Genomic DNA, 27,034 nt, shown 5'->3' on the forward strand with positions numbered 1-27,034 from the left:
GACCGAGACTTCATTGACGTTGGGAGACCCTTACGGCAATGGCGAGAGCAGCGGGACAGTCGTGACAACCTCCTGACTGCTCATGTAGCTCTGAAAGGTGCCAAAAGGTAAGCACTTAGTAAATCCAAGTACTTACCTAGCTATCAAATTCTGTTATATTCTTCTTCTTTACTCTTATAATTCTTCTCCTTAAGTAACTCTTTACTTCTCAAACCTTATTACCTTCTCTTCACTAACTACTTATATATTAGTAATCGTTATTATTATACCACCCTGCTATTTAAAATATAACTTACTGTTAATTAAAGATATATCCTCCTAACATTTTATAAATAATACCTTACATTTTTATCCATAGTACCAGTCTTATCTACCCCTCCACTACCTATATTAATATCATCTTTAACTATATTCTCTAATATTATAATTCTTTTTTATTTCTAGCATCTATAAAAATCTATTAATACAATATCTGATTTTCTCTCCTAGCCATTTCTCATATTAACCTAATATTCCCTCTACTTACTAACTACTCATTTCTTCTATCCTCGCTATCTTAAGTATCATTATTATTCCATATTAAATAATAATTCAATTATTAAATACATTCCTAAAGGCCAGTCCCTGTGGAGACGACCGTACTCCAACTATACATTTGAGTGAGATTTATACTTTTATCAAATTTATTTGATTGTAGGCAAATTAAATTACAATGACATTTAAAATTAACATGCATTTTTCTTCCATCACTTTTGCCAGGATTATCTGATACCACTAAAACCTCTCGTAGAACCCTATTCTTTCTTCTTCTTGTTCTTATTCTCCTCCCCTCGCACTTTTCAAAACTAATGGCTCACTTTTGTCCTAGCATATTTGGGCACGACAACTGGGCTATAATGGGATGATATCAGGCTTATTGACTGCATAAAACCTAGTCCCACATGATTGGACAAGGATTTTCTGATGGGCACTAAAAACTGTTCTCAAACCCTTCTTTTCTCTTCTTCTCTCCTTACATTTTATAAACTAATTACTCATTTCTATGGGGTATTATCAGTGTATTTGGGTTAAGAACTGGTATTGGGTGTGAAATAGGGCCTGTTGACTACATAAAATCTAGTCCCATAAGATTGGACAAGAGTTTTCTGATGGGCACTAAAACCTTTCCTCAAACCCTATTATTTCTTCTTCGTCTCTCCTTACATTTCCAAAACTAATAACTCATTTACGCGAGGCATTAGCTGTGTATTTGCGCTTGAGAACTGGGTTTTGGTGTGAAATAGTCCCACAAGATTGGACAAGGCTTTTCTGATGGGCACAAAAACCTCTCCTCAAACCCTATTCTTACTTCTTATTCTCTCCTTGCACTTCAAAAATTAACAACTAATTTCCTTGGGGTTTTAGCACTGTTTTTGGGCTTGAGAACTGGTCTTGAATGTGATATTGGGCCTGTTAACTGGAGGAAATCCAGTCCTTCAGACTTGGCCTAGGGTTTCTGATGGGCCCTTAAACCTCTCCTAAAACCCTCTATTCTTCTTCTTCCTCTTCTTCCCCAGTCTGAAAATTTGAAGGGTTTTAACTCAAGAAGCTCGAGGAAGAAGAAACACCCCCCCTCGGATTGCAGTTTTCCTTCGAAACAGTTGTCGGAGAGCTCCTCCCCAGCTGCTAATCTTCCCGTAAACCATGAGGAAGAAGGTGGACGATCGTATCCGGACTTTGATTGAGAACGGCGTCAAATTGCGCCACCGGTCGATGTTCGTCATCGTCGGTGACAAATCGCGCGAACAGGTTCTTCCATTTACGATTCTGGAGGAACCCATCAATATTTTCCGGCAATTTATCGGAATTACGTCCCATTTCATTTCGTGGATTAATTTTTTTTGGCTTCTCGCAGATTGTTAATCTCCATTATATGCTGACCAAGGCGTCTGTGAAATCACGACCGAGCGTCTTGTGGTGTTACAAAGACAAATTGGAGCTTAGCAGGTCAGTGCCTTTATTTCTATTGGTGAAAAAATAGAATTTTAATGTAGTGAACATTCTATCTATGAGTTTAGTAACTCAGCCATGAGTGATTTATCTTCATAGGATAATGCCTAAGTTAATCTCCTTTACGACATTGCACACCTGAACATAAAGCTGATTAGCTTTTTCTTGTTGGTGTCTAACTTCCAAGGCTACTCTTGAGAGCCTGCCTTCAATCTGTAGAACACATTCATGGGTTCATTTTGCATCACATTTCGGTTGAATTTGACTGAAAAAATTGATTGAATTAAAATTATGATGTGGAAGAATCATTTGTCTGTTTATGCTCTCCTGAGGATTGAGATATGTTATCCTTGCTCGGAATGTTGTTTCCCTTGTCTTCACCACCCTATTTGTTCATAGAGTATTTGCTTACCCCCTCATCTCTTCTTTTCACCCTTCTGTTGAGCCTTGGACTATTATCTGATCGTTTGCTTCGTTATCATTTGTTTTCTCATCGTTTTAAGCCTTTTGTTGGGTAGTGAGGCAACCAAATATGATTTTTATTTGCAAGATTTGTTCCGTTGTCCTGGAAAGTCTTGAAAAATTTTGTTCACTATGTTTGTACGTTTAGTGTTTACTCTAGTTTGAAGTTTTAAAGAAATTAGGTCCTGCATTTTGAAGCTCATATTTTTGGAGTTCTTCTCTACATGCCTAATGCGAAAGGCATCTTGATTGCTTAATTAATCATTTCGGATGCGAAGAACTCTTAATATGGCTTTGGGAAAGCCCAATATGCCTGGCATAAGTTGCTGAAAGGGATCTTGTAACAAAGAAAATGGTCATGAGATAAAGGAGCCTGCATTCTGAAAGGATCGATGAACACCGACTTTTGAAGAACATAGCATAAGAGAAAATTCGTCTAGAACATGACGAAAGACTAATATTTTTATGTTATTGAAAAAGAAGCTCAAAAGGTCCATATCCTTATTAATAAGAATCCCTGGTGGGCCGCTCTATCCAGACTACACGGCTAACTGACCCTTATGAGATCATTATAATATGTATCTCGTATGGGTGTATCAACAATCTTAAACAGAGGCCCTTACTGTACTTTTTACGTCAGTGTTTAAGTGCCTTAGTTATGTGAATTAGGTGACTTAAATTCAGGGCGAGTCTGTGCCTGCTCCGGGCCCAGGTCCAAGCCTGCCAGTGTATCTCATGGATTTTTAAACCCCAGACTCTGAGCACGAAATTCAGTTGGCTTTTTCTTTCTGAAACCCCAAAATATAGAGGCTTGCAATTGGGCTGTTCTGCTTCTGCAGAACTGGCACGCAAAACAAAGAAATTCAAGCTAGAGTAAATAAAGGTGTAATTTTAATGGCAAACAGTAATGAAGGACAAATTTATCTGGATATAGAGCACCATCTGCTTCGAAAATCATTGGATTATCTACGTCAAACTTTGTCAATGGATATCTTTGAGTATTTCATTACTTTTTTTAGAAACCTTATTTGGCCACAGAACTGTCCAAGATCTTCCACAGTTAACAGTGCTTCCATTATAATGATAGGCTTGGCAGCCTCTCATTAAGCTGGCATGATCAATTTATGATGCTTTTATACATCATTGATCTGATCTTAATATCTGAACATTGTGGCATACGATTTGCAGGATGTCCATTATCTATCCTCTTTTTATTATTGATGCATTGTAGATTCTAGAATATTTCCATGCCAAACGTGCTAACCTTTTTTACGCATCTTAGCCACAAGAAGAAACGAGCCAAGCAGATAAAGAAACTGATGCAACGAGGTTTGCTGGATCCCGAAAAAGTTGACCCGTTTTCTCTATTTATAGAAAGCAGTGGTGTCAATTTTTGCTTGTACCGGGATTCAGAAAGAATCCTCGGTAACACTTTCGGGATGTGCATCCTACAGGTAGTTTTATGTTTATTGAATATTCATAGTTAATATCTTAGGCTTTTTAATTATATTTCTGCTCTACACTACCGTCGCTTTTCCATTTTGTAGGACTTTGAGGCATTAACTCCTAATATCCTGGCTAGGACCATTGAAACGGTAGAGGGGGGCGGACTGGTTGTTTTGTTGCTTCGTTCCCTGCCCTCATTGACGAGCCTTTTTACTATGGTCATGGTGAGCAAATTATTTCTCTGATCTTCTTATGATTGCTTTTATTTCAAATCTTGTTTCTTTTGTTCTTTGGACGAATGGAAAAGAGAGAGAAGGCAGGGTGACCGGAGATACCCGTGGTCTGGGAGCTCGAAATAAACTTTTCAAATGGTTCACTTTCATTTGCATTCTGTTTAAGGCAGACAGGGTAATACACTTTTTCGTAAATACCTGTCTTAAATGGGAAAAGACAAAATACCCCATAATGGCTGTGTTTCAGTTGCATTCTGTCTGCCTTCAAAAGGCAGACTAGGTATTAGATGTGATGGGCTAATAGGTACGCCCCCAGACCAAATAACATAGAGAAGAAATATGACGACAAGAATTAAACCTACATTCTCTGGCTGACATTAGACATTACGTCTCTTTAGCCCTCTACTTTTATTCTTTAGAAGAAGCCTATTATTGTATCCCATTTCTTGTGGAATTCCTTGATTGTATAACTCCCTAATTAGATGGTTATATCAAAGGGAAGTTGACGTATGAATGAATCTTGTTGACGTTTCAAACTTCAGGATGTTCACGAGAGGTTTCGTACAGAGTCTCATTCGATGGCAACAGGGAGATTCAACGAACGGTTTCTACTCTCTCTGGCCACGTGCAAGGCATGTATAGTTATGGATGATGAGCTTAATATTTTGCCTATATCATCCCATATGAGGTCGATCAAGGCTGTCACAATTTCTGAGGTAAGTTATTTTTGTATCATATGTTTTTTATGATTCTATCTTCAAGAGGTTTGATCCTCTTTTAATTGGAGTACTATAATTTTACTTCCTAAGAAAATCTTTGAACAAAAACGGGTCTCCTCTGGGACACACTTACAAATACAGAAACGTCTGTTTAAAGAAATGTCTGTCCGTGAAGGACTTAAAAATAACAAGGTTATAAATTAGGCGTTGGCTAACACATACTTTTGAATAGATCCACATTTTCTTCCTTGACATTGCTGTGTTCAGGATTCAGAAGGGCTGTCCGATGCAGAGCGCGATCTCAAAAGCTTGAAAGAGCAACTCCACGAGGACTTTCCCGTTGGTCCATTGATTGGAAAATGTTGTACAATGGATCAGGTAATTCTGCGTTTAAGAAGTAAAAATAAAAATCATAGACTCCTGTAGGTGATGCTTCAATCATTTTCTTTGGTGTTAATTATTTTGTTGAACAGGGAAAAGCTGTGATAACTTTTCTTGATGCTATACTTGAGAAGACGCTTCGTAGCACTGTGGCATTGATTGCTGCTCGAGGACGAGGGAAGTCAGCTGCGCTTGGCCTTGCCATTGCAGGAGCTGTTGCTGCAGGGTTGTCTAGGATACTCAATTCCAGTTGGCTTTCTTTTTGTTGCTTCCATGGTTCTAACTTCTATTATTATTTGTTATTCAGATATTCCAATATATATGTGACTGCCCCAAGTCCTGAGAATTTGAAGACATTATTTGAGTTTGTCTGCAAGGGGCTGATATCTCTTCAATACAAGGTGCGTTTGAATATAGATGGTGTCCAGTTTATGCTTGTGTTTGATAGAAAAAAATGATCTACGTAACTAAGTACAGTTCATTTGGTTAATGGTAGTCGTAATTCGGGCCATGTGTTCATACTAGTATTTATGTCATGCAATTGAATCTAACTGTCCAAATTTTGCAAGCCTATGTCCTAATATCTAAAACATTGAACATTCCTAAACCCCACACCCTATCAGACCCAGGTTTAAAGCTCAGAAAAATATGACACGATCCCCACCGGGAATGTATTGAGATGAAAAGGGAAAGAGGTGACCTCGGCAGAATGGACAACGCCAAGGGACACGAGGACGGTGGAGGAGCGGCGGAGTGGGCATCGCCAGAGGGAATGAGACCCGACGGAGTGGACGTCATTGAGTAGGAGAGTAGCTACTAAGGGGAAACACTAACTTGTAACTTCATGTTGTGCCCTCCAATGAGGAGAGCTACATATTTAAAGGGAAATGCAATATGCGAATGCAAAGACGAGAATGCCCCTTGTGGGCTTTACTAGGGGAAATAGATCGTAACGCAATATGTATTAATTGCCTTTCTTTCAAATCTCCGTAGTTTCTATGGAAAACAAAACCTGGAGATCAAGGAAGAGGCTAATTGCAGATAATAGCGTCTTTTCAGTGGAAGCGGGTGAATAAAAACTTCATCTTCCACAAAAATGTCATAAAGTTTTTGAATTTGGCCAGATCTCTAAATCTTTAATGAGTTGTAGCTATCAGCTGCCGTATTCATGTATAGTTTCTGTCAGCCGAGATATTTAGAATAATACTTCTTGTCTAGAATTCATTCTATTCTGGGAGTCTTCTTGTTGTGGGCCCCACTAGACGTACAGCCTGGCAAGTATATAAGTCAATGGAGCTCCAGCAGAGAGGGCTGTTACATTCTTGAAGTCTGTTACGGGATTCTGCAGAAGCATTGGAGGAAGACAAGAGAACAAGGTCCATAGTATGAAATTCAACAGTTTCCCTTCTCAATGATAGTTTCCAGTTTTAAATGCCCAATCCTATGGTTGCGCGTTCAAAAGGTTGATCCTTTATCTGCTTCCATCCCTGATCTGCACACGATCAGATCATTGAATGGGCTCAATGGTTGGATCGACCATGCTGATTGGGCCGAGTGGATAAATCAAATGGTTGATCAAAGACTATCTGATTGTCGATGAGCCCGGCGAATCAATCAGCTTGGTAGTGGGCCCCACCTCCATCATCAAAAGAAGCAATGTCACTCTCCGGGCCGTTCCAATTTATGGGACGATCTGATTGAGTCAATGGATCTGATCGGTCAGATCAAGCAAATCGGTGATTTGGATCAGATCCGCTAGAATAAACAGATCTGTGTCGAGCCTATCTGATGGATCAAATATTTTGATATGATTACAATCATGCCGATGGGTTGATTGAATTGAACATATGGATCAGTAAAAGAGGGAATATTACCTGAAATTTGTGATCAACGCCCAATTAATTATAAATATATGATCATGACGAAAACATTACCGACTAGTCCGGCCCCTTTTCTGTGACAAATACAAAGTCCGCATCCTGAAGTACCAAATCCAGCGACGCAGCCCTTCCCCTAATTACCACTTCTTTGCAGAGCAGCCCTAATGGCCAGGAGCACCACGAGGAGCCTATTCTGATCTAATCATATCGCTGTACACTACTTGCTTATTGGGATAAGTCGTGATCTTGTATTAATAATGGTTGTTGGTTGCAGATTTTAATTCCCTTGATTTTTTTCTCTCCTCATTTTTTCTTCAATACGCCTCTGCTCTTTTAATCTCTTTAGAGCATCAACATTTTGCAGCTCAATTTTTTAGCAAACTCTTTAAATGGCTGACACTCAAGCGTTGGATCCATATTGAGACTCCGTATCTCTTTGGATTTGCTAAACTATGCTTTTTTCAGGAGCATTTACATTATGATGTTGTGAGAAGTGCGGACCCTGAGCTAAAGAAAGCAACTATTCGGTTAAATATCTACAAACAGCACAGGCAGACTATCCAAGTGAGTATTAACTTTACTCATCGCTTCTCAGTCTACCCACCCCAGATTTGATACATGGAAATTTCTTCATTTTTTTGATGATAGTAAGATGTAAACTTTGCATGAAGGTCTAGGGTTCAAGTTTTAGGGACAAAGGTTTAGGGTATTTTTAACGTTTTATTTCTTGCATATTCCTAATCTTCCACATTTTATTACTTGAGGCTTGGATCTCCTATCAAATCTTAGGTTTCGAAATGCATGAATTTTTTGTTACCCATGTATCAGGAACGGTTCTGTGAATTTTCCGTTGGAATTGAGTAATCTTGCCATTCTCTGTTGTTTAAAAGCTTGGAATGCTGACGACTCTCTTTTTTTAATCTTTCAGTACATACAACCGCGCGATCATGGTAAACTTTCTCAAGTTGAACTGCTTGTTATTGATGAGGCGGCAGCTATACCGTTACCAATTGTGAAATCCATGCTCGGACCATACCTTGTGTTCCTCTCATCAACTGTCAATGGGTATATATTCTTTCCATCCTGCTGTATTTTGTTTGTTGCATATTGCAGAGGCAGCCCCTTCCAGTAGCTGGCAAACACGATATAGGGTTAGATGAAAATGTTCAATCTATTCTGCCTAATCCCTCGTTTAAATAGCAGGTGTAAATAGGAGAAATAACAACTATGAGTGGGCCCACTAAAGAGTAAGTTAAAAGGAAGAAGTTCTTTCAAAAAAAAGGAAGGAAGATATTGATATCTGGTGTAGGGCCTGTTTTACTTATGACGCAATACCGATTACATGAGAGAAGAAAATAAACTTAGCGCAGACACAGAGCAGTGGCTGTATTCGACTTGTTAGATCGATTCAGAGTAAAATTAGCGTTCTTTGTTGATGAATTTTCGTCTGTACTCCTTTAGATGCCATCTGTTTTTTAGATGTCTGTGTCACAACAGTGCTTCTCCCTTAAAGAAGTCTTACTCTAGCTGTCTGTTTGCTTCTCTCTCTCTCTTGTGATTTTCTCTCAACTTACCTTCTCAATATCTCTCCTCGTCTCTCTTTTTTTAATGTCATTTTGGTGATAGTATATTGAATAAACTATGATTCTATTTTCAAAGTTACGAAGGGACAGGCCGCTCTCTATCATTGAAGCTTCTAACCCAGTTGGAAGAACAAAGTGTGACTGGGGTGAAGAGCAGTGACAACGCTCATTCTGGTGAGCAGAAATTATTGTTGAGTTTGCGTCCGTAAAATATCTTTACTTAAGCATGTCAGCGAAAGGAATGTTTATTCAAAATAAATGTCAGCAAAAGTAAATGGTAAAAAAATATTTTTTGTGTAATTTTCGTCAATATTAACAATTTACATGAAACCAGTGGGTCGTGTGAGGAATTGCATGATTCCATATTTGGAGATAGTTTTCTAATTTTTTGGATGACGCTCATCGTCGTGTACTGAGTTGATAGTGGAATTTGATGAACGAGGCTCTTGTCTTCCCTTGCTTGATATCAAGCCCTCTTCTCGTGCCATCTTCCTATCTATCTCCCGTTCGTTACAAATTTAAGCTTCTTGGAAAATTAGAGAGCCAATATGTTGATGAAACTGGCAAGTTATTTAGTTAAACTCATTCAACTCCAAGGGTGGAAGATTATTAGGGGATGCAACGCTCCATACTACATCTGCGACATGCAACTGGGGCACAAGATGGTTGGATGTGGTCTGGCATACCCTTTGCCGTCAGGGGTGCATTTGTACAAATCAGACATAAACAATCATAGGAGGAACTGTCAACCGTCAACACATGCGGAATTGTATTGAAACTAAATATCCCTCTAAAAGTGCGACTGTTCCTTAAATGAAGATTGCTGACGCAGGTCTCCATGAAGAAATGGCTACTGGACGTCCTGGCAGAGTGTGCTATGTTTAGTGTTTGAAGAAGACTGCTCCCATCTTTTTTTTTGAATGCCCATTTGCTCAGGCAGTGTGGGCCGTCCACTCTATGATAGGGGGGTTATCTCCTCAGCACAGGCCTTCTGCAGCTCTCTATGGGACGGGGTATCCTGGAGGCAGGAGGAACAGAAATGGCTGTTTATCTTCCTCTGGGCAGTATAGCTGCACCACAACATGGACCTTTTCAAGGGACAAGGGGTATCGCTGGTCGGCATAGTACACAATTTAAAGAAGGGTGTGGAGACCCCTTGGGTTTAGGTTGTACTAATAACTTTCTACCTATTAATCAATTAGGGAGAATCATCAATCTGGGGTGACCTTCTGTCATTATCTATCCCTCTATTCAGCCCACTGGGGGCATTCTTGTCTTTGCATTTCCCTTTAAATATATAGCCCTCATTGAAGGGCAGGACATGAAGTTAGAATTTCGTGTTTCCCTTTTGTAGCTACCTTCTAACCTGGTGACGCCCACTCTGTTGGATCTCCACCCCACTGACGACACCCCCTCTGCCACTCACCGCCACTCTTCCTTTGTCCTTGTCCACCGCGTTGTTGTCCATCCTGCCAAGGCCTTCCCCCCCTCTCCCCCTTTCAGAAAAAAAAATACTAGATGGGACGTGAAGGTTAATGGTTTACAGGAGCTTTTTTATGGAGGAGCTTCTAATTTTACTGTTTGGTTTGGTCTTTGGATTTAATGTCTTGGGAGTGTTCTATGGGTTTTGGTTTTCCAATTTGAAGGTTGGTGCATGGGTTCATTTTTTTTTCTAATTTGATATTATGCATATGTTTTCATTAATGTTTTACCCAAAATTATGCACATTGCGCAGATATTTAAATTAACTTGTTTGATGTAAATGTTAACTATAATTTTTTCCGAGTTGTCCACTTTCAAAAGTGTAAGGAGTTCTTGTCAAGAGAGGAAGGAAGAAGATAATGACATAACTCAATAGAGTACATGGCTGGGTATACATATACCCTAGGAGGGAGAGAATGATAAGAGGGCTAATGGGCTTATAGAATAGGGCCCATTAGCCCATAAGGCTGACTATCTCACTAACACCCCCCCGCAAGCGAAGTATGGATGTCATCCATGCCAAGCTTGGACACTGCACGTTGCAGGAGAGGTCGAGATAGTCCTTTGGTAAGGACATCAGCAGCTTGATCAGCGGATGGAACAAATTCCAAGTCAAAGATGCCCTCGTCCACGCGCTCCTTGAAGAAGTAGCGGTGGAGTTCCATATGCTTGATCCGTCCCTGTTGGCCAGGGTTCTTTGCCAAGGCGATGGCCGACTTGTTGTCGCAGTAGAAGTGGATCGGGCTGGAATACTCCACACGAAGGTCATGGAGAATTCCGTATATCCACTGGCCTTCAGAGGCCCCATCGGCAAGTGCCCGGTATTCGGCTTCAGCACTGGAGCGGGACACTTTGTCCTGCTTGCTGCTCTTCCAACTGACAAGACTGCCGAAGACAAAAGTGCAGTACCCCGTGGTGGAACGACAGTCCACAACTGAGCCGGCAAAGTCCGCATCAGTGTACACCTTCACGGTCCGCTCCATACACCGAGGAAAGAACAAGCCCTTCCCGTGGCAGCCCTTTAGGTACGCAAGTACCCGGTTGGCCGCCTGACGATGGATCTCCCGCGGAGAGTGCATGAACTGACTGAGGAGGTAGACGGCGAAACTGATGTCGGGGCGGGTGTGGGTCAAGTACAAGAGTTTCCCCACCACCTGCTGGTACTGATATGCGTTCACCGGTACTGAGTCCTCCCCCTTACCCAACTTGACGTTAGGGTCGATGGGAGTAGTAACCGGTGCACACTCAGTCATTCCGGTCAAGGCCAGTAGGTCAACGGCATACTTCTGCTGTGACACAAAGATCCCCCGGGGGGAGTAGGCCACCTCAAGGCCGAGGAAGTAGCGAAGAAGTCCGAGGGCCTTGATTTCGAACTCCTTGGCCAACGCAGAGCTGAGGCGGCCGGCCTCTGCAGAATCGGACCCCGTGATGAGGATGTCGTCGACGTACACGGCCAAGATGGAGACACCCGCGGAACTGTGACGGAAGAATAGGGAGGCATCCCCATTGCTCTGAGTGTAGCCCTCGGTCTTCATGACCGAAGAGAACCGACCGAACCACATCCGCGGTGACTGTTTCAGTCCATAGAGAGACTTCCGCAGCCGGCAAACGGTGCCCGGGGGGCCAAGGGTATATCCGGGAGGTGGCTGCATGTACACCTCCTCCGTCAAGTCACCGTGGAGAAAAGCATTCTTCACATCGAACTGTCGACGCCAGTCGGAATGAGCCGCATAGCGCCAAGAGGAGACGGACTGTTTCCATCTTCGCCACAGGAGAGAAGGTCTCAAGTAGTCCACGCCATACGACTGAGTAAACCCCGAGCCACAAGTCGAGACTTGAGGCGCTCGAGTACCATCAGCATGATGCTTCTTGGCATGAATCCACTTGCAATCCACCGCCCTCTTGCCAGGAGGAAGTGGGGCGACTTCCCAAGTGTGGTTCTTGAGCAAGGACTGCATCTCCTCATCCATCGCCGCTTTCCAATGAGGAGAAGCAAGAGCATCGGATAGGTGACGAGGGAGGGGATGCGACTCGATTTGAGAAAGAAAGGACCGGTAGGAAGGGCTTAGCCGATCAAAAGAGAGATAGTGAGATAAGGGGTAGAGAGGTGTGCGAGCGCACTGACGAACCCCTTTCCGAAGGGCGATAGGCCATCCCAACTGAGCATCATCATCAGTAGACGAGGGTGACGCATCGTCCGACGGAGGAGCGGAAGCAAAGGAGGGAGAAGAAGATAGCTCCCCGGGGGTAGGGGGAGGCTCCCCGGGGGAAGGTGGTGCACTAGGAGAAGGATACGGTGCACCAAGAGTAGGAGGTAGCTCCCCGGGGTGAGAGATGGACTTCCCGGGGTTAGGAGGTGCACTAGGGGGAGGATACGGTGCACCGGGAGGTGAGACGGTAGGAGGCAAGGGAGAGAAGGTGGCTGGGGACGGCGACGGTGGAGGAGTGGGTCCCACAAATGGAAAGGGTTCCAAGGAAGGAGTCGAAGACGCCTCAACCAGCGGAAGGCGTCGCGAGGTAGAATCACCGAAGTAAGACTCATGCTCGGCAAAGGTGACGTTTGCCGAGATGAAAAATCTCCGAGACGGAGGGTGGTAGCAACGATAACCTTTCTGGAGAGAAACGTACCCGACGGAGATGCACCGGAGAGCTCGAGCATCGAGCTTCGTGCGAGTGGGAACCGTATCGTGGACGTACGCCGTGCACCCGAAGATGCGATGGAGGAGTCCAGTCCGCAGTGAGAGATGGGGGAACGCCGTGGAGAGACGATCCAGTGGGCTGACAAACCCGAGGGGCTGGGAGGGGAGACGGTTTACGAGATGGGTACTCGTTAAGACCGCCTCGCCCCAATACGCCCACGGAACAGAATAGTTCAGTAGAAAGGTACGGGCGGTCGACGTGACATACCCGATCCGACGTTCTGCCATACCGTTCTGTTCCGGGGTGGCCACACAAGAGGACTCGTGGAGAATCCCATGGTCAGCAAAGTACGTGGCCAGCTCGGTGTTGACGAAGTCCCGGGCGTTATCGGAGCGGAAGCGCTGAATACCTCGGCCAAACTGAGTACGAACCATGGTGCAGAAGTGACGGACCGTCGGAGCAACCTCAGATTTGGCGGTCAACAAGTAGACCCATGTGTAGCGGGTGGCCTCGTCAACAAAGATCTGAAAGTATCGGTGGCCCTTTAGGCTAGCCTGCGGGGCGGGTCCCCAAACATCACTATGGATGCGAAATAATGGAGTGGAGGAGTGCGAGGTGGACGGAGAGAAAGATGAACGACGGTGCTTCGCCAGTTGACAGGCATCACACACGATAGTCTGAAGGTCCAATCCAGTACACATCAAAGGAAAGAGACGCTGTAAAACTGAAAATGGCGGGTGACCCAGCCGTTGGTGAGCCAACTGGGGACGTCCCATACGCTGCACATCCGCCGGTCGGAGTTGGCGGTTAAGCAGGAAGCACCGAGAGCGCCCCCCATCGTCCAACAACAGCAACCCGTTCTCCCGCCTAATCGGTGTAGTCCGACCCACCTTGTCAGATAGAAACATCCCGTCAGGCTGGAGGTGAAAAGAACAGGACAAACTGTCAACCAAACGCTGAGGAGACATAAGTATAGCTCGCAGGGCGGGGACATGAAGAACATTGCTGACCATTCCGAGGCCGTCTACAAACACTGCCCCAATTCCAGCAACACGCAACCGTCCACCACCGGCTGTAAGAACTGTACGGTCCCCACTATGCCTTCGAGGATACAAACCGGTCATTGAACGGGGTCATGTGTTCGGTTGCCCCGAATCAAGAACCCAGCTCGTATCCGATACGAGAGGCGAGTAAGAAGCCGTACCACAATACCACTGTTCAGACTGAGGGAGAGAGAACGCACCAAATCCACCAAAATGTGCCGTCGACTGAGTCTGAGTCTGCATAGTAGCCACTTGGTCACGGAGACGGGCCAAGTCGGCTTGGAGCTGCTCAATAGTCGCCGGGCTGGTAGAAGAGGTAGAGGAGGAGGCAACCATAGCTTTCCCTTCGGTAGCCTCCTTCTTTTCCGATTGTCGTACTGACGCTTCTTGCACCACTTGCGGAGATGTCCAGGCTTGTTGCAGTAGGAGCAAATCAGCCCGGAGGGGGCCGCCTCCGCGGGGGGAGCAGGAGCGGGCGAGGGAGGCTGGGCGAGGAGGGCAGTCGAGTCACGAGCTGCCTCCGAGGAGAGAGTGCCAATGACATGAAAATGACTCTCCTCTTCCTGGAGTTCCTTCACCAAGTCATCAATGGAAGGAAGGCCTTCCTTGCGATGGAGGGCACGGCGCCGAGTGTCGTCATACTCCTTGTTTAGGCCATAAAGAAACCCCAAGAGGCGTAGGCGAAGAGTGTTCTGGAATGACTTGCACGCCAGATCATCCGTCGGCAAGTAGTAGTCCACCTCGTCCCACAGCTTCTTGTGTTCCAGCGCATAGTCCGAGATGGACAGTGCGCCTTGGCGAAAGTTGCTGGCTTTAGCAACGAGCATAAAGAGGCGCCAGTTGTCCCCTTCGCGGCAGCAAAATTTGTTGGCCTGGTCCCAAAAACCCTTCACGGTGGTGCAGCGAGGGAACCTTTCACGGAACGAGGGTGCCAGGGAGGTCGTGTGGAGCCATCCAAGGACGAAGTGTTCCTCGGCTTCCCACGCCGCATAGTGTGGATGGGTCGATGGAAGCGGGGCTTGTGTGCAATGCTTGAACAGTTGGCGAGCCTTGAGAGTAGTCTCGACAAAGTGACGCCACTGTAACAAATTCGGGCCCTGGAGACACATCGTGTCGGGAACCGCCGGCAGAGAATGAGTAACCTTGTGTGACAAGGGTTCTCGTTGAAAGTCTGCATCGGTGAAGCCATCATCTGGGACGGCTGGTTGACGCGTCTGGCCCGTGGAGTAAAGTTCCTCCGACATCAGAGCCGTGGTCTCTACGGAGACGGCTGTTGTGACTGAGGTTGCGGCCCGTGCTGCGGCTGCGGCTGCGGCTGCGGCTGTGCGCGGCTGTGGCTGGCGCGCGGCTGCGGCTGCGGCTCTGTGCGGCTGCAGCTGGCGAGCGGCTGCGGCTGTGCGCGGCTGCAGCTGTGCGCGGCTGTCGCGCTGCGGCTGTCTTGGCGCTGCGCGCTGCGCGCGGCTGCGGCTGTGCGGCGCTGCGCTGCGGCTGTCTGCGGCTGCGGCTGTGCGCGGCTGCGGCTGTGCGCGGCTGTGGCTGTGCGCGGTTGCGGCTGTGGCTGTGCGCGGCTGTGGCTGGCACTCGGCTGCGGCTGCGGTTCCGGCTAGGGCTGCGGCTGCGGCTGGTTCTCCGGAAGCTCCGCGGGCTGGCTACAGCTCGCGCTGTGGCTGATCCGTCGGTCACGCTCCGGGTTCGCTAGACAGCGAGAGGGTGATGTCAAACCCTAGATGGAAGAGCTCTGGAGCTCTGATACCATGTCAAGAGAGGAAGGAAGAAGATAATGACATAACTCAATAGAGTACATGGCTGGGTATACATATACCCTAGGAGGGAGAGAATGATAAGAGGGCTAATGGGCTTATAGAATAGGGCCCATTAGCCCATAAGGCTGACTATCTCACTAACAGTTCTAACTATTGAGTGACCTTGTGACGTTTTTGTTAGTGTGGACTTCTTCCCTATTATGTACTCTCTCTCCTACTTACTCTCCTAGGGTATAAATACCCTCTATGTACCCCTTTGGGTCCAAACATGTCATTATCTTCTTCCTCCTTCAATCTAGGATCTTCTCCTCTCCCTCAACCCTTCTAGGGTTTCACATGGTATCAGAGCCCTTGGGCATCTGAGTATAGGGCTTGACATCACCCTAATCCCGGCGGAACTCCGGTGAACCAAAGCCCTGTTCGAATCTGCAGGAAGGGAAACCCTAACTTCCTGCAGAATCGACCCTGGTTCCACCGACGACCACCGTTTTTGCCGAAGACCGTCTCCCACCGTGGAACCGCTGCCCGAGCCGCCAGATCCGAGCGGACCAGCCGCCCGAGCAGCAGCCCAGCGGACCAGCCGCCCGAGCCGCCAGTTCCGCGCGGACCAGCCGCCCGAGCAGCCGATCCGAGCGGACCAGCCGCCCGAGCCGCCAGCTCCGAGCGGACCAGCCGCCCGAGCAGCCAGCCCCGAGCGGACCAGCCGCCCGAGCCGCCAGCCCTGCACGGTCCAGCAGCCCGAGCGGACCAGTCGCTTCGCGCGGACCAGCCGCCCGAGCAGCCGATCCGGCGGACCAGCCGCCGAGCTGCTAGCCCCGGCGGACCAGCCGCCCGAGCTGCCAGCCCGAAGCGGACCAGCCGCCCGAGCCGCCAGCCCTGCCCGGACCCGCAGCCCGAGCAGCCGATCCGAGCGGACCAGCCGCCCGAGCCGCCAGACCGAGAGGACCAGCCGCCCGAGCAGCCAGACCTGCACGGTCCAGCAGCCCGAGCAGCCCGACCGCGGAACTGCCTGAGCAGCCAGCCCCGAGCGGACCCCTGACAGTCAACTGCCTGCCTGATGGCGGACGACAGTGTTGACCCTCCCGTCTCCGGCAATGCCAGCACCACAGTGGCCCCGCTAGTGCCGACGCCTGCTAGTGATTTTTCCGACGCTGATTTTCAGCGGGAACCGCTGTCGCACAAGGTGGTCCATCCTCTCCCGATGGTCCCGGAGTCGACCCTTCTCCGCGGCCCGAACATCCTTAACTGGCGTCGGTACATCGAGACCACCCTCAAGGCGCGCCAATTGTTCAAACACTGCATAGCCGGACCGCTACCGCCGACCCATCCACACTTCGCGGCATGGGAAGCCGAGGAAAATTTTATCATGGGCTGGCTGTACATTCACACTCTTGCTCCCGAGTTCCGTGACAAGTTCCCGCACCGGACGACTGTGAAGGGTTTTTGGGACCAGGCCGCTGCCTACTGTGGCCGTGATGGCGACAACTGGCGCCTGTTTAGCCTTGTCCAGCGCGCCCAAAACCTCCGTCAAGGCCAATTGTCCATTTCGGACTATGCCTTGGCCCACAAGAAGCTGTGGGAGGAAGTTGACTACTACCTGCCAACGGATGACCCGACTTCCGTGTCCTATCAGAATACACTCCGCATCCGGCTCCTGGGATTCCTAAACGGCCTCAACAAAGAATACGATGACATTCGTCGTCGCGCCCTCCATCGACGCGAAGGACTCCCGTCAATCGATGATCTCGTCAAGGAACTCCAGGAGGAGGAAAGTCACTTCCAGCTGCAGCAGGCTTCCGTCGAGCCCTCTCCCGACTCGACGGCTCTTCTCACTCGGCCATCGACTTCCTCCTCCACTTCCTCTTCCGCCTCTACTTCCGATCCGCCGGCCTCCGCAGTGGTATGCAACTACTGCAACAAGCCCGGCCACCGCAGTCGTTTCTGCCGGCGTCGCAAGTTAGATAACGAGAAGAAGAAGGCAGCCGACCCGAAGGCCATGGTCGCAGCCACTCCGTCCTCCACGTCACCCATGGATCAGCTTCAGGCTGATGTGGCCCTTCTCCGCGAGCAGCTGGCCGCCATGCAGTCCCAGTCTTCCGCCCATTTTGGCGGTTTCGGTGCGTACTCCTCTCCGGTGTCTGATCAGTGGTACTGTGGTCATACGGCTCTCCACTCACCTCTGGTCTCGGATACAACCTGGGTGCTTGATTCGGGGGCTACCGATCACATGACCCGTTCAACGACCGGTTTGTATCCTACGAGAGGCATAGTGGAGTAAATGACGTGCTCACGGCCGGTGGTGGACGTCTCCGCGTGGCTGGTATCGGGGCAGTCTATGTTGACGGCCTCGGTGTTGTCCGCAACGTCCTTCACGTCCCCGACCTGCGAGCCGTCCTCATGTCACCGCAGCGTCTGGTTGATTCAGTTTTTTGTTCGTTTCACCTCCAACCTGACGGCATGTTCCTTTCTGACAAGGGGGGGCGGACTACAGCCATTAGACGAGAATGGGCTGCTGCTGTTGGACGATGGGGGCCGCTCGCAGTGCTTCTTGGTACCTCGTAGCCTCCGTCCGGTTGACGAGCAGCGCCGTGCACGGCTCCAGTTGGCTCATCAGCGCCTGGGTCATCCTCCGTTTTCCACTTTGAAGCGTTTATTTCCGTCGTTGTGTACTGGACTAGACCTACAGACCGTTGTTTGCGAAGCTTGTCAGTTGGCCAAGCATCGACGATCCACGTTTTCTCCGTCTGTGTCCCACAGCTCGACGCCGTTTTTCCGCGTTCATAGTGATGTTTGGGGACCGGCCCCACAGGCGAGCCTAAAGGGCCATCGCTATTTTTTGATTCTCGTCGATGAGGCGACCCGCTACACGTGGACCTACCTGCTGGCGGCGAAATCTGAGGTTCCTGCCTCCGTCCGTCACTTCTGTGCCGTCGTCCAGACTCAGTTCGGCCGCGGCATTCAGCGATTCCGGTCCGACAACGCCCGCGATTTCGTCAATGCCGATCTCGCCTCCTACTTTGCCGAACGGGGTATTCTTCATGAATCCTCGTGTGTGGCGACCCCGGAGCAGAACGGCATGGCTGAGCGTCGCATTGGCTATGTCACCTCCACGGCCCGGACACTCTTGCTGAACTACCAGGTACCCTGGTCGTATTGGGGTGATGCGGTGTTAACGAGCACGCAACTCGTCAACCGCATTCCCTCCGATATCTTGGGGTTCCACAGTCCCCTTGATCGGATGATTGAGGCCTTCCCCGGCGTGCCTCTTCGGACCGGCCTGCTCCCTCGCGTCTTCGGCTGCACTGCCTATGTGCATGACACGTCTCCTTCCCGCACGAAGCTCGACGCTCGTGCCCTCCGGTGCGTGTTTGTGGGTTATGCCTCCCTTCAAAAAGGCTACCGGTGTTATCACCCACCTTCTCGGAGGTATTTCATCTCGGCAAACGTCACCTTTGCCGAACATGAGTCCTATTTCGGTGACCCCTCATCCCGCCTCTCGTTGGATGAGGCTCTTGCGGCTCCCCACTTAGAGCCGTTTCCTATTGCGGGGCCCACTGCTCCCTTGCCCTCCTCCATTGTTTCTCCCCCACTTGATCGGCCTTCCATTCCAGTGGCTTCTTCTCCTACGGGGTCGTCGGAGCACTCCTCCACTTCCCCCTTGCCCCTTCCGGCATCCTTGCCACCCTCGCCTACCCCGTTAGCGGTTCCGCCACTACCGCCGACACCTCCCTCCCCCGCGGCTCCCCTCTCCCCCGGTGTGTCGTCATCCACACCTCTTGGGGAGTCGCCCTCTCTCCCTCCTGCGGATTCTTCTCCATTCCCCGAGGAGTCTCCGTCTCCACTCGCTTCCGCTCTACCATCGGACGATCCTTCCCTGTCTCCTCCCGATGATGACGATCAGTTGGGATGGCCTATCGCCCTTCGGAAGGGGGTACGCGAGTGCACCCGCACTCCGCGCTATCCCCTGTCCCACTATATCTCCTTCGACCGGCTGAGTACTTCCTACCGGCTGTTTCTCACTCGCATCGAGTCGGACCCCATTCCACGCCGCCTAGCCGATGCTATCGCTTCTCCTCATTGGAAAGCGGCGATGGACGAGGAGATGCAGTCCCTGCTCAAGAACCACACTTGGGATGTTGTCCCACTCCCTCCTGGCAAGCGGGCGGTGGGTTGCAAGTGGATTCACACCAAGAAACATCATGCTGATGGCACCTCGAGCGCTACAAGTCGCGTCTCGTGGCCCGAGGGTTCACTCAGTCCTACGGCGTGGACTACTTCGAGACATTCTCACCCGTGGCGAAGATGGACACCGTCCGTCTTATCTTGGCAGTGGCTGCTCACTTCCACTGGGGTATCCGACAGTTCGACGTGAAGAACGCTTTTCTCCATGGCGACTTGACGGAAGAAGTTTACATGCAGCCACCTCCGGGGTATGCCCTCGGCCCTCCTGGCACCGTCTGCCGACTGCGGAAGTCTCTTTATGGACTCAAGCAGTCTCCGCGGATGTGGTTCGGACGGTTCTCTTCCGTGATGAAGACCGAGGGCTACACCCAGAGCAACGGCGATGCGTCGCTGTTCTTCCGCCATTCTCCCGCCGGCGTCTCCATCCTGGCTGTATATGTTGACGATATTCTTATCACCGGCTCCGATTCTGCAGAGGCGACTCGCCTTGGTATTGCTCTGGCCAAGGAGTTCGAGGTTAAGGCCCTTGGGCCTCTCCGCTACTTCCTCGGCCTTGAGGTGGCATACGCCCCCCGGGGCATCTTTGTGTCTCAGCAGAAGTACGCCGTTGACTTGCTGGCCCTTGCGGGCATGACGGAGTGTGCGCCAGTGAGTACTCCCATTGACCCAAACGTGAAGTTGGGTGCAGGGGACGACTCGCCTGTGGTGAATTCCTTCCAGTATCAGCAGCTGGTGGGGAAACTCCTCTATTTGACGCACACCAGACCGGATATCAGCTTCGCCGTCAATCTTCTCAGCCAGTTTATGCACTCACCGCGGGAGATCCATCGCCAGGCAGCATATCGGGTACTTGCGTACCTTAAAGGTTGCCCCGGGAAGGGATTGCTCTTCCCACGGAGTACGGATCGGACAGTGAAGGTGTACACCGACGCTGATTTCGCCGGTTCGATTGTGGATTATCGCTCCACGACTGGGTACTGCATTTTTCTGTTTGGCAGTCTTGTCACGTGGAAGAGCAGCAAGCAGGACAAGGTGTCCCGCTCCAGTGCTGAAGCCGAGTACCGGCACTCGCCGATGGGGCCTCTGAGGGCCAATGGATCTACGGCATTCTCCATGACCTTCGGGTGGAGTACTCCGGCCCGATCCATTTCTACTGCGACAACAAGTCGGCGATTGCGTTGGCCCAGAACCCTGGCCAGCAGGGAAAGATCAAGCACATGGAGCGCAACCGCTACTTCTTCAAGGAGCGGATGGACGAAGGCATCTTCGACCTTGACTTTGTTGCCTCCGCGGATCAAGCCGCGGATGTCCTCACCAAAGGACTGTCCCGGCCCCTGCTTCAACGTGCGGTGTCCAAGCTCGGCATGGACGACATCCATACTTCGCTTGCGGGGGGGTGTTAGTGTGGACTTCTTCCCTATTATGTACTCTCTCTCCTACTTACTCTCCTAGGGTATAAATACCCTCTATGTACCCCTTTGGGTCCAAACATGTCATTATCTTCTTCCTCCTTCAATCTAGGATCTTCTCCTCTCCCTCAACCCTTCTAGGGTTTCACAGTTTTGATTCGAGAAGCTATTCTGTGTTGTATTCAGTCAACCCCATGAACTGTCTAATGGATGCATCTTCCTGAAGAATATCAGAAGTAACGTTTATTTTATTGCAGATATTTCTGGCAGACCATTCAAAAAAATCGAACTGACTGAGTCAATAAGGTATGCATCTGCTGATCCGATCGAATCCTGGCTCAATGATCTTCTGTGCCTGGATGTCACAAAGTCAATTCCTGCCTTAACCAGGTCTGCTTAATTATTTTTTGCATTTTTTTTATTATCAAAATCATCCTAAGCATCATCATTGGCTTGTTTTTACCGGTGGTAGGCTTCCTCATCCAAGCGAATGTGATCTCTACTATGTTAATCGAGACACACTGTTCTCTCATCATAAAGATAGTGAAGTTTTTCTGCAGGTAGATTGGTCGCCGATTATAGTTCTTGTCTCAAGCCCAAATCACATATATTCCTACTCTTCCCTCTTTGGGTAATTTTTTCAGAGAATGATGGCTCTGTACGTTGCGTCACATTATAAGAATTCGCCAAATGACTTGCAATTGATGTCAGATGCTCCTGCCCACCACCTGTTTGTACTTCTTGGTATGTATATGATCATAATATATGATTTGATTGTTCCTGTTTCATCTGTTGTAACAGCTTGCAATGGTTTTAAGGTCCTCCATGTTATCCTTCAATTAATTATTCAGTGGCTTGGTATGTTGTCAGGTCCCGTTGACGAGTCAGCAAATGTCCTTCCTGATATTCTTTGCGTCGTTCAGGTCTTTTCTATCTAAATTTATTTCCTCACTGGTTTTTGAATTTTCTTTTGATTAGTAAATCATGTACCAAAAATCTATTTGCTCCGTTTGAGTTGTAATATAAAGGTTGCACTTCGTTATCAAAATCATGGAAGTGAACGTCATTAATTATTTGATCTATTTCATTGTCTTTTCAGGTTTGCCTCGAAGGTCAAATTTCGAGGGATTCTGTCTACAGAAGTAGAAGCGATAATTTCTATCCGTCTGGTGATCTATTAGTCTGGACATTTGAGAAGCAATTTCAAAACGATGATTTCCCAACATTGTCAGGGGCTCGAATTGTTCGCATTGCAGTCCACCCTAGTGCCCAAAAGGTATCAATTTATGATTTTATAATGTTTTCTTACATTAGGAAGAATTCATCTTGCTGATACTTATCTTTTTCATCAATGGCAGCTCGGTTATGGTACTACTGCAGTAGAGCTCCTTACGAGGTTTGTCATATCGGGATATCTTGCAGTTACATAGATCCAAGTTAGCTGATAATCAAAATTGTATATTCTTATTCATTTATGTTAATTGGCTTTGGGCGATATTTTTATGCAGATATTACAAAGGAGAGCTCACATTTTCTGAAATGGGTCCGGAAGAGCCCTTGGAAGCAAAAAACTCAACTCCTGCTAGGATCACCGAGGCTGCAGCAAAGGTAAGAGCTCTTAAAAAAAGTTTACTTTTTTGTTTCAAAAGAACTATATTAAAAATTTGACTTTTTAGGCTTGTTGGTTGTTGAGCTTTTCTTGTTATTTATTCGTTTTATTCAAAAATAAATTTCCTTAGGACTCTTATTCCTCTATAAGGGTGGGGAATCTCTAGTTAATAGAGTTTGGGGTTTATTGTTGTTGCCCAGCTCTATGGCCGCAGCGTTTATCCCTGCAATCAAGCTCTAATTTTTTCCTCTATTTCTCTCTCTCTCTCTCTCCTCCTCCTCCCCAAACTCTTACGCATCTAACTCCTTTGTCAAATGCTGCGCCAGTAGTGTTCTTCTCAGCTGCTGCTAGCAAGCGTTAGGGTTAGGCGAGGAAAGGCCTAGTTTATAGGAAGACTCTGGTTAAAATACTAGTGCCCCAATAAAGGTCCATTATGTCTTGTTCATAAGTAGGCCCCTAAAAGAAAGGAAAACTTATGTGAGTTGAGCACAGACTATGGAATGGGCCCATTCACTTGTGGCCAAGTACCAGTGACCTAGAATAAAGGGAAAATGAGTATAGGAGGAGGGGCACTGGAAAAAGTGGGTGTGCTCAATATCCTTCCATGGAGCTCTACTAGGTTGCTTTTATATTTTAATTATAAGGGTCTTGCTCTTGTTGATTTCAATTTATTTTCTTTGTCAGATATCGTTGTTGGAGGAAACTGTGAGGCCAAGAGAAGACCTTCCTCCTCTTCTTCTTCATCTCAATGAACGCCGTCCAGAGAGACTCCACTATCTTAGCGTGTCGTTTGGTCTAACCTGGGAGCTCTTCCGATTTTGGAGAAAACACAAGTTTATCCCTTTCTACGTCAGCCAAATTCCAGTAATCCATCCCCTTGGCTAATGATTCGGTTTCCCTTTCTGAACCCCGATATCCTAACTTTCTTTGTTAAATTTTATCCGAGTAGAATGCTGAGACTGGCGAGCATACATGCATGATCATAAAGCCGTTAAATAATGATGATATTGATTCTGACGATAAGGGTGACTATGGTTTTATGCTTCCATTTTATCAAGGTAATCTACAATTACGCATACTTCTTTTATTATCAAGTGCGTAAGTTTCCATCTTTTACCTGATCTGAGGTTTTTTTCTCTGTTTCAAGACTTCAAGCAGAGATTTACCCGTTTGTTGCGTTATAGCTTCCGGTCGATGGACTACAAGCTCGTGATGAGGTTGGCCTTTGAAAGATATTCAATGAGTATCGTTGTCATTATATTTATTATCATATTTCTTTCAGTGTGTTAGCGCCTAAAATTACCTTCAAGGAGGAGGAAGAATCTGTGTCCTCTATGCCTGATGAGGCCGTGAAGCACCTAAGAGGGCTCTTGTCGGCTCAAGATTTGAAGAGGCTGCAAGTTTTCACCTCCAACAATTTTACAGATCATCATTTGGTACGTATATATTCATACTCACGGTCAAATCATTAATCATGATAATGCCTGTTAATATTCTTGTTGGGTCCACCATCATATTTGCAAAATTCCATCTCAGTTGAATTAATCACGATACTCTTGATCTTGGGTTCCATTAATAGTTTAAAATCTCTTTCAAAAAAAGTTACTTTTTAAAAATCCGTACTACCAAGAATTCACTTAGAGAAGCCTTAGTAAGAAATCACGATTATTTTCATTGCGCCTTTACCTGTATATCACAATGGAGTTTGGGGTTGGGGTCAGGTTGGCTGACCAGACCCAACTAAGAGGGCGGGTGGGGGGGATCGTGTCAGGATACCCAATCCAGTCGGACATTGAGTCCATTTCTTCATTTAAATTGGCTGGGCTCACTGGGTAAGTTTAGTGTTCATTATAGTCGATTTCTTTCCCCAGTTGTCGCCGCCTTTCCTGTTAGGGTTAGGGAAAGAGGGAACTAAAACCTCATATATTGAATCTCGAACAAGCTGGTTAAATACCAGCTGAGCCAAATAACTTGGGTCATCTATTTCTCACGTGAGAAATAGATGACTTGAAGGTTTACTTGACGTGGGCCGTGCATCACGCGTGGCCCACAAACAATTGGTCCTTAAAATTTGAAGGAAAGCATTGTGGACCAGTTATGGTAAGTGGCTCACTTACATGAAGTTCACAAGTATACACAAACTAACAATCAGGTTACCCAAACCACTCAGCCCTGTCATAATTGATATGCCTGTTCATTATAAATAATGAAGAATTGACACACTTAAAATCTATAATTAGTAATGTTCTTAAAAAATGTATAATTAGTTTTATTATGAGACCACTTGACATGCTCATTCTTCCTGATTTGACCAAAAGGACGAGTTAGGGGTCACATCGGCTGTTCTGAGTCAAGGGTTGGGTCTACGGAAATTAAACTGAATACGTTTGTGTTGTGAAAACAGTTAAATATTCTTCATCCTTACGGCTGTTCTGACAAAATATCCTTTTTATATTCCACAGATACTCGATCTTGTTCCGATCCTCACTTACGAGTACTTCCTTGAGAAGCTTCCAGTTTCTCTCTCTGCCGTTCAGGCCTCCATTCTTTTGTGCTTGGGCTTGCAGAACCAGGATTTTATCTATGTTCAGGTGACTGTTGTTTTTCATGTTCTTGAAGTGTGCATCAGTAGGTTGGTGACTTGTGCTTAACTAGATTTTGAGAAATGGACACATCCTGCTAAAATGACTGTTGGATTAAATGAAGGTTTATGTTTTTTGTTTATCTTTAAATGGAAAAACTAATAGCATAGGATAGGTTCGACCTCTTGATGTTTTGCGGCCAATCCTGAGGCATAGTGAATCTGTCCGAGTTTGAAAGCGTTTGTTGCGAGGGAAAATTTCGGTGATACTGAATTTAGGAAATAACAATAATCTGGCTTTGCAGAAAGACATGAAATTGGAGAAATCACAGATATTCCATCTTTTCAAGAAGGCGCTCAAGAAGTTCTGCAAGTTCCTCTACGAGATTGCCAGCAAAGATATGGACTCCAGCCTTCCTCGAACAAAGGAGGTGAGCGTTAAACTATTAGAGTTCATCACCATCACCACAACTGCACATCAACAACAATGCCATCATCATGAACATCGTCATCATCATCAACAACATCATTATCATCATGATGAACACCATCAACATCAATATCGTTTTCATCAACATCATTATCATTAAGATTATCAACATCATCGTTAACATCATTAACAGTATCAACATCATCATCAGCAACGGCATCACCATAATTGTCATAGCCATCAGTAGCGAAAACATCATCATCATCATCATCAGTATGAGTACCATCATCATCATTTATTTGTCGTTCCGAGAATCAGATTTCACTCATCTTTAGAATTCGAGACATGAACATCTGGACCTGGCTGTAAATTATCACTCTTATCATCACATTCTTTCTTGACTTGGCTGTAAGTGATCACTCAGATCATCTCATCTCTCTAGAGCTGGCTGTAAATGATCACTCACATCCCCTCTCTAGACCTGTCTGTATTGGATTACTCTAATCATGGCTCTCTCTCTCTAGATCTCTCTTCATCTGTCTCTCTAGAACTGCATGTAAATGATCTCTCACATTATATTTCACTTTTCTTTCTCCAACTCTGATGCCCACTTCCTTTTCCGCCTATTTGTCTGAAGATCTCGATGACTCCCCATCACAAATCAATGAATGAAGATCTCGAGGAAGGAGCAAGAGATGCTATGGTGGGCCATCTCTGAAAGCTAAACTTCTTTATTTATCATAAAAAAAATAAAAATAGATAAATTGTCTACATTTTTCTATAGGAGAAACTTAAAGCCAGAGATCTCCTAGGCATTGAAGGCGACAATATAGCGACGGATAATGGCACGGATGGTAATTTCCAACAAATTGAGGGTATAAAGATACCACAAAGTGGCATTATTAGCGTGAAGTCAACCAAGCCCAAAAGGGAGAAAGAGAGGACCGAAGAGGACAGCGCTGGAGGAAAGAAGAGGGGGAAAGGAGACGGCAAGAAGAAGGGAGAGAAGAAGAGGAAAAGACATCCTTGACCCTGTCCTCTTATGGGGGTAAGTTTTGGTGGGAAACTTTCATTTTATTTATTTATTTGTTTCTCTTTATGCGATTATGCTTGTCCTGAATCAGCAATTAAAAACTGTAGGAATACTCTTCTTTATATTGAAGTAATAAATATACTTCTAGATTTCTGTATCTTTGTATGTC

At 46.9% G+C, this 27,034-nt stretch overlaps 1 protein-coding gene across 1 annotated transcript; it reads left to right on the plus strand.

The window, feature by feature from the left end:
* The first annotated feature begins 1,525 nt into the window (after positions 1-1,525).
* On the plus strand, positions 1,526-27,022 carry LOC144700586 (RNA cytidine acetyltransferase 1-like). The gene is made up of 26 exons (XM_078572024.1): positions 1,526-1,788; positions 1,895-1,986; positions 3,734-3,905; positions 3,999-4,121; positions 4,673-4,846; positions 5,117-5,227; positions 5,323-5,456; positions 5,538-5,631; positions 7,576-7,674; positions 8,039-8,175; positions 8,770-8,867; positions 21,470-21,602; positions 21,685-21,772; positions 21,857-21,956; positions 22,083-22,135; positions 22,312-22,488; positions 22,571-22,608; positions 22,721-22,820; positions 23,506-23,685; positions 23,771-23,879; positions 23,969-24,038; positions 24,104-24,257; positions 25,284-25,412; positions 25,708-25,833; positions 26,470-26,535; positions 26,617-27,022. Exons 1-26 carry the CDS (start codon positions 1,684-1,686, stop codon positions 26,860-26,862), a joined length of 3,108 nt encoding a protein of 1,035 aa, XP_078428150.1. The 5' UTR covers positions 1,526-1,683; the 3' UTR covers positions 26,863-27,022.
* The last annotated feature ends 12 nt before the right edge of the window (positions 27,023-27,034 follow it).

The sequence above is a fragment of the Wolffia australiana genome, chromosome 3, assembly GCF_029677425.1.
Source record: "Wolffia australiana isolate 7733 chromosome 3, ASM2967742v1".
Classification (NCBI taxonomy): domain Eukaryota; kingdom Viridiplantae; phylum Streptophyta; class Magnoliopsida; order Alismatales; family Araceae; genus Wolffia; species Wolffia australiana.

What these genes read in the sequence shown, in the direction of transcription:
- LOC144700586 (XM_078572024.1), top strand. Translation starts at nt 1,684, where the DNA reads ATGAGGAAGAAGGTGGACGATCGTATCCGGACTTTGATTGAGAACGGC. An exon ending in GTGACAAATCGCGCGAACAG is followed by an intron (nt 1,789 to 1,894) that starts GTTCTTCCATTT and finishes GGCTTCTCGCAG; the next exon opens with ATTGTTAATCTCCATTATAT. An exon ending in CAGTGACAACGCTCATTCTG is followed by an intron (nt 8,868 to 21,469) that starts GTGAGCAGAAAT and finishes ATTTTATTGCAG; the next exon opens with ATATTTCTGGCAGACCATTC.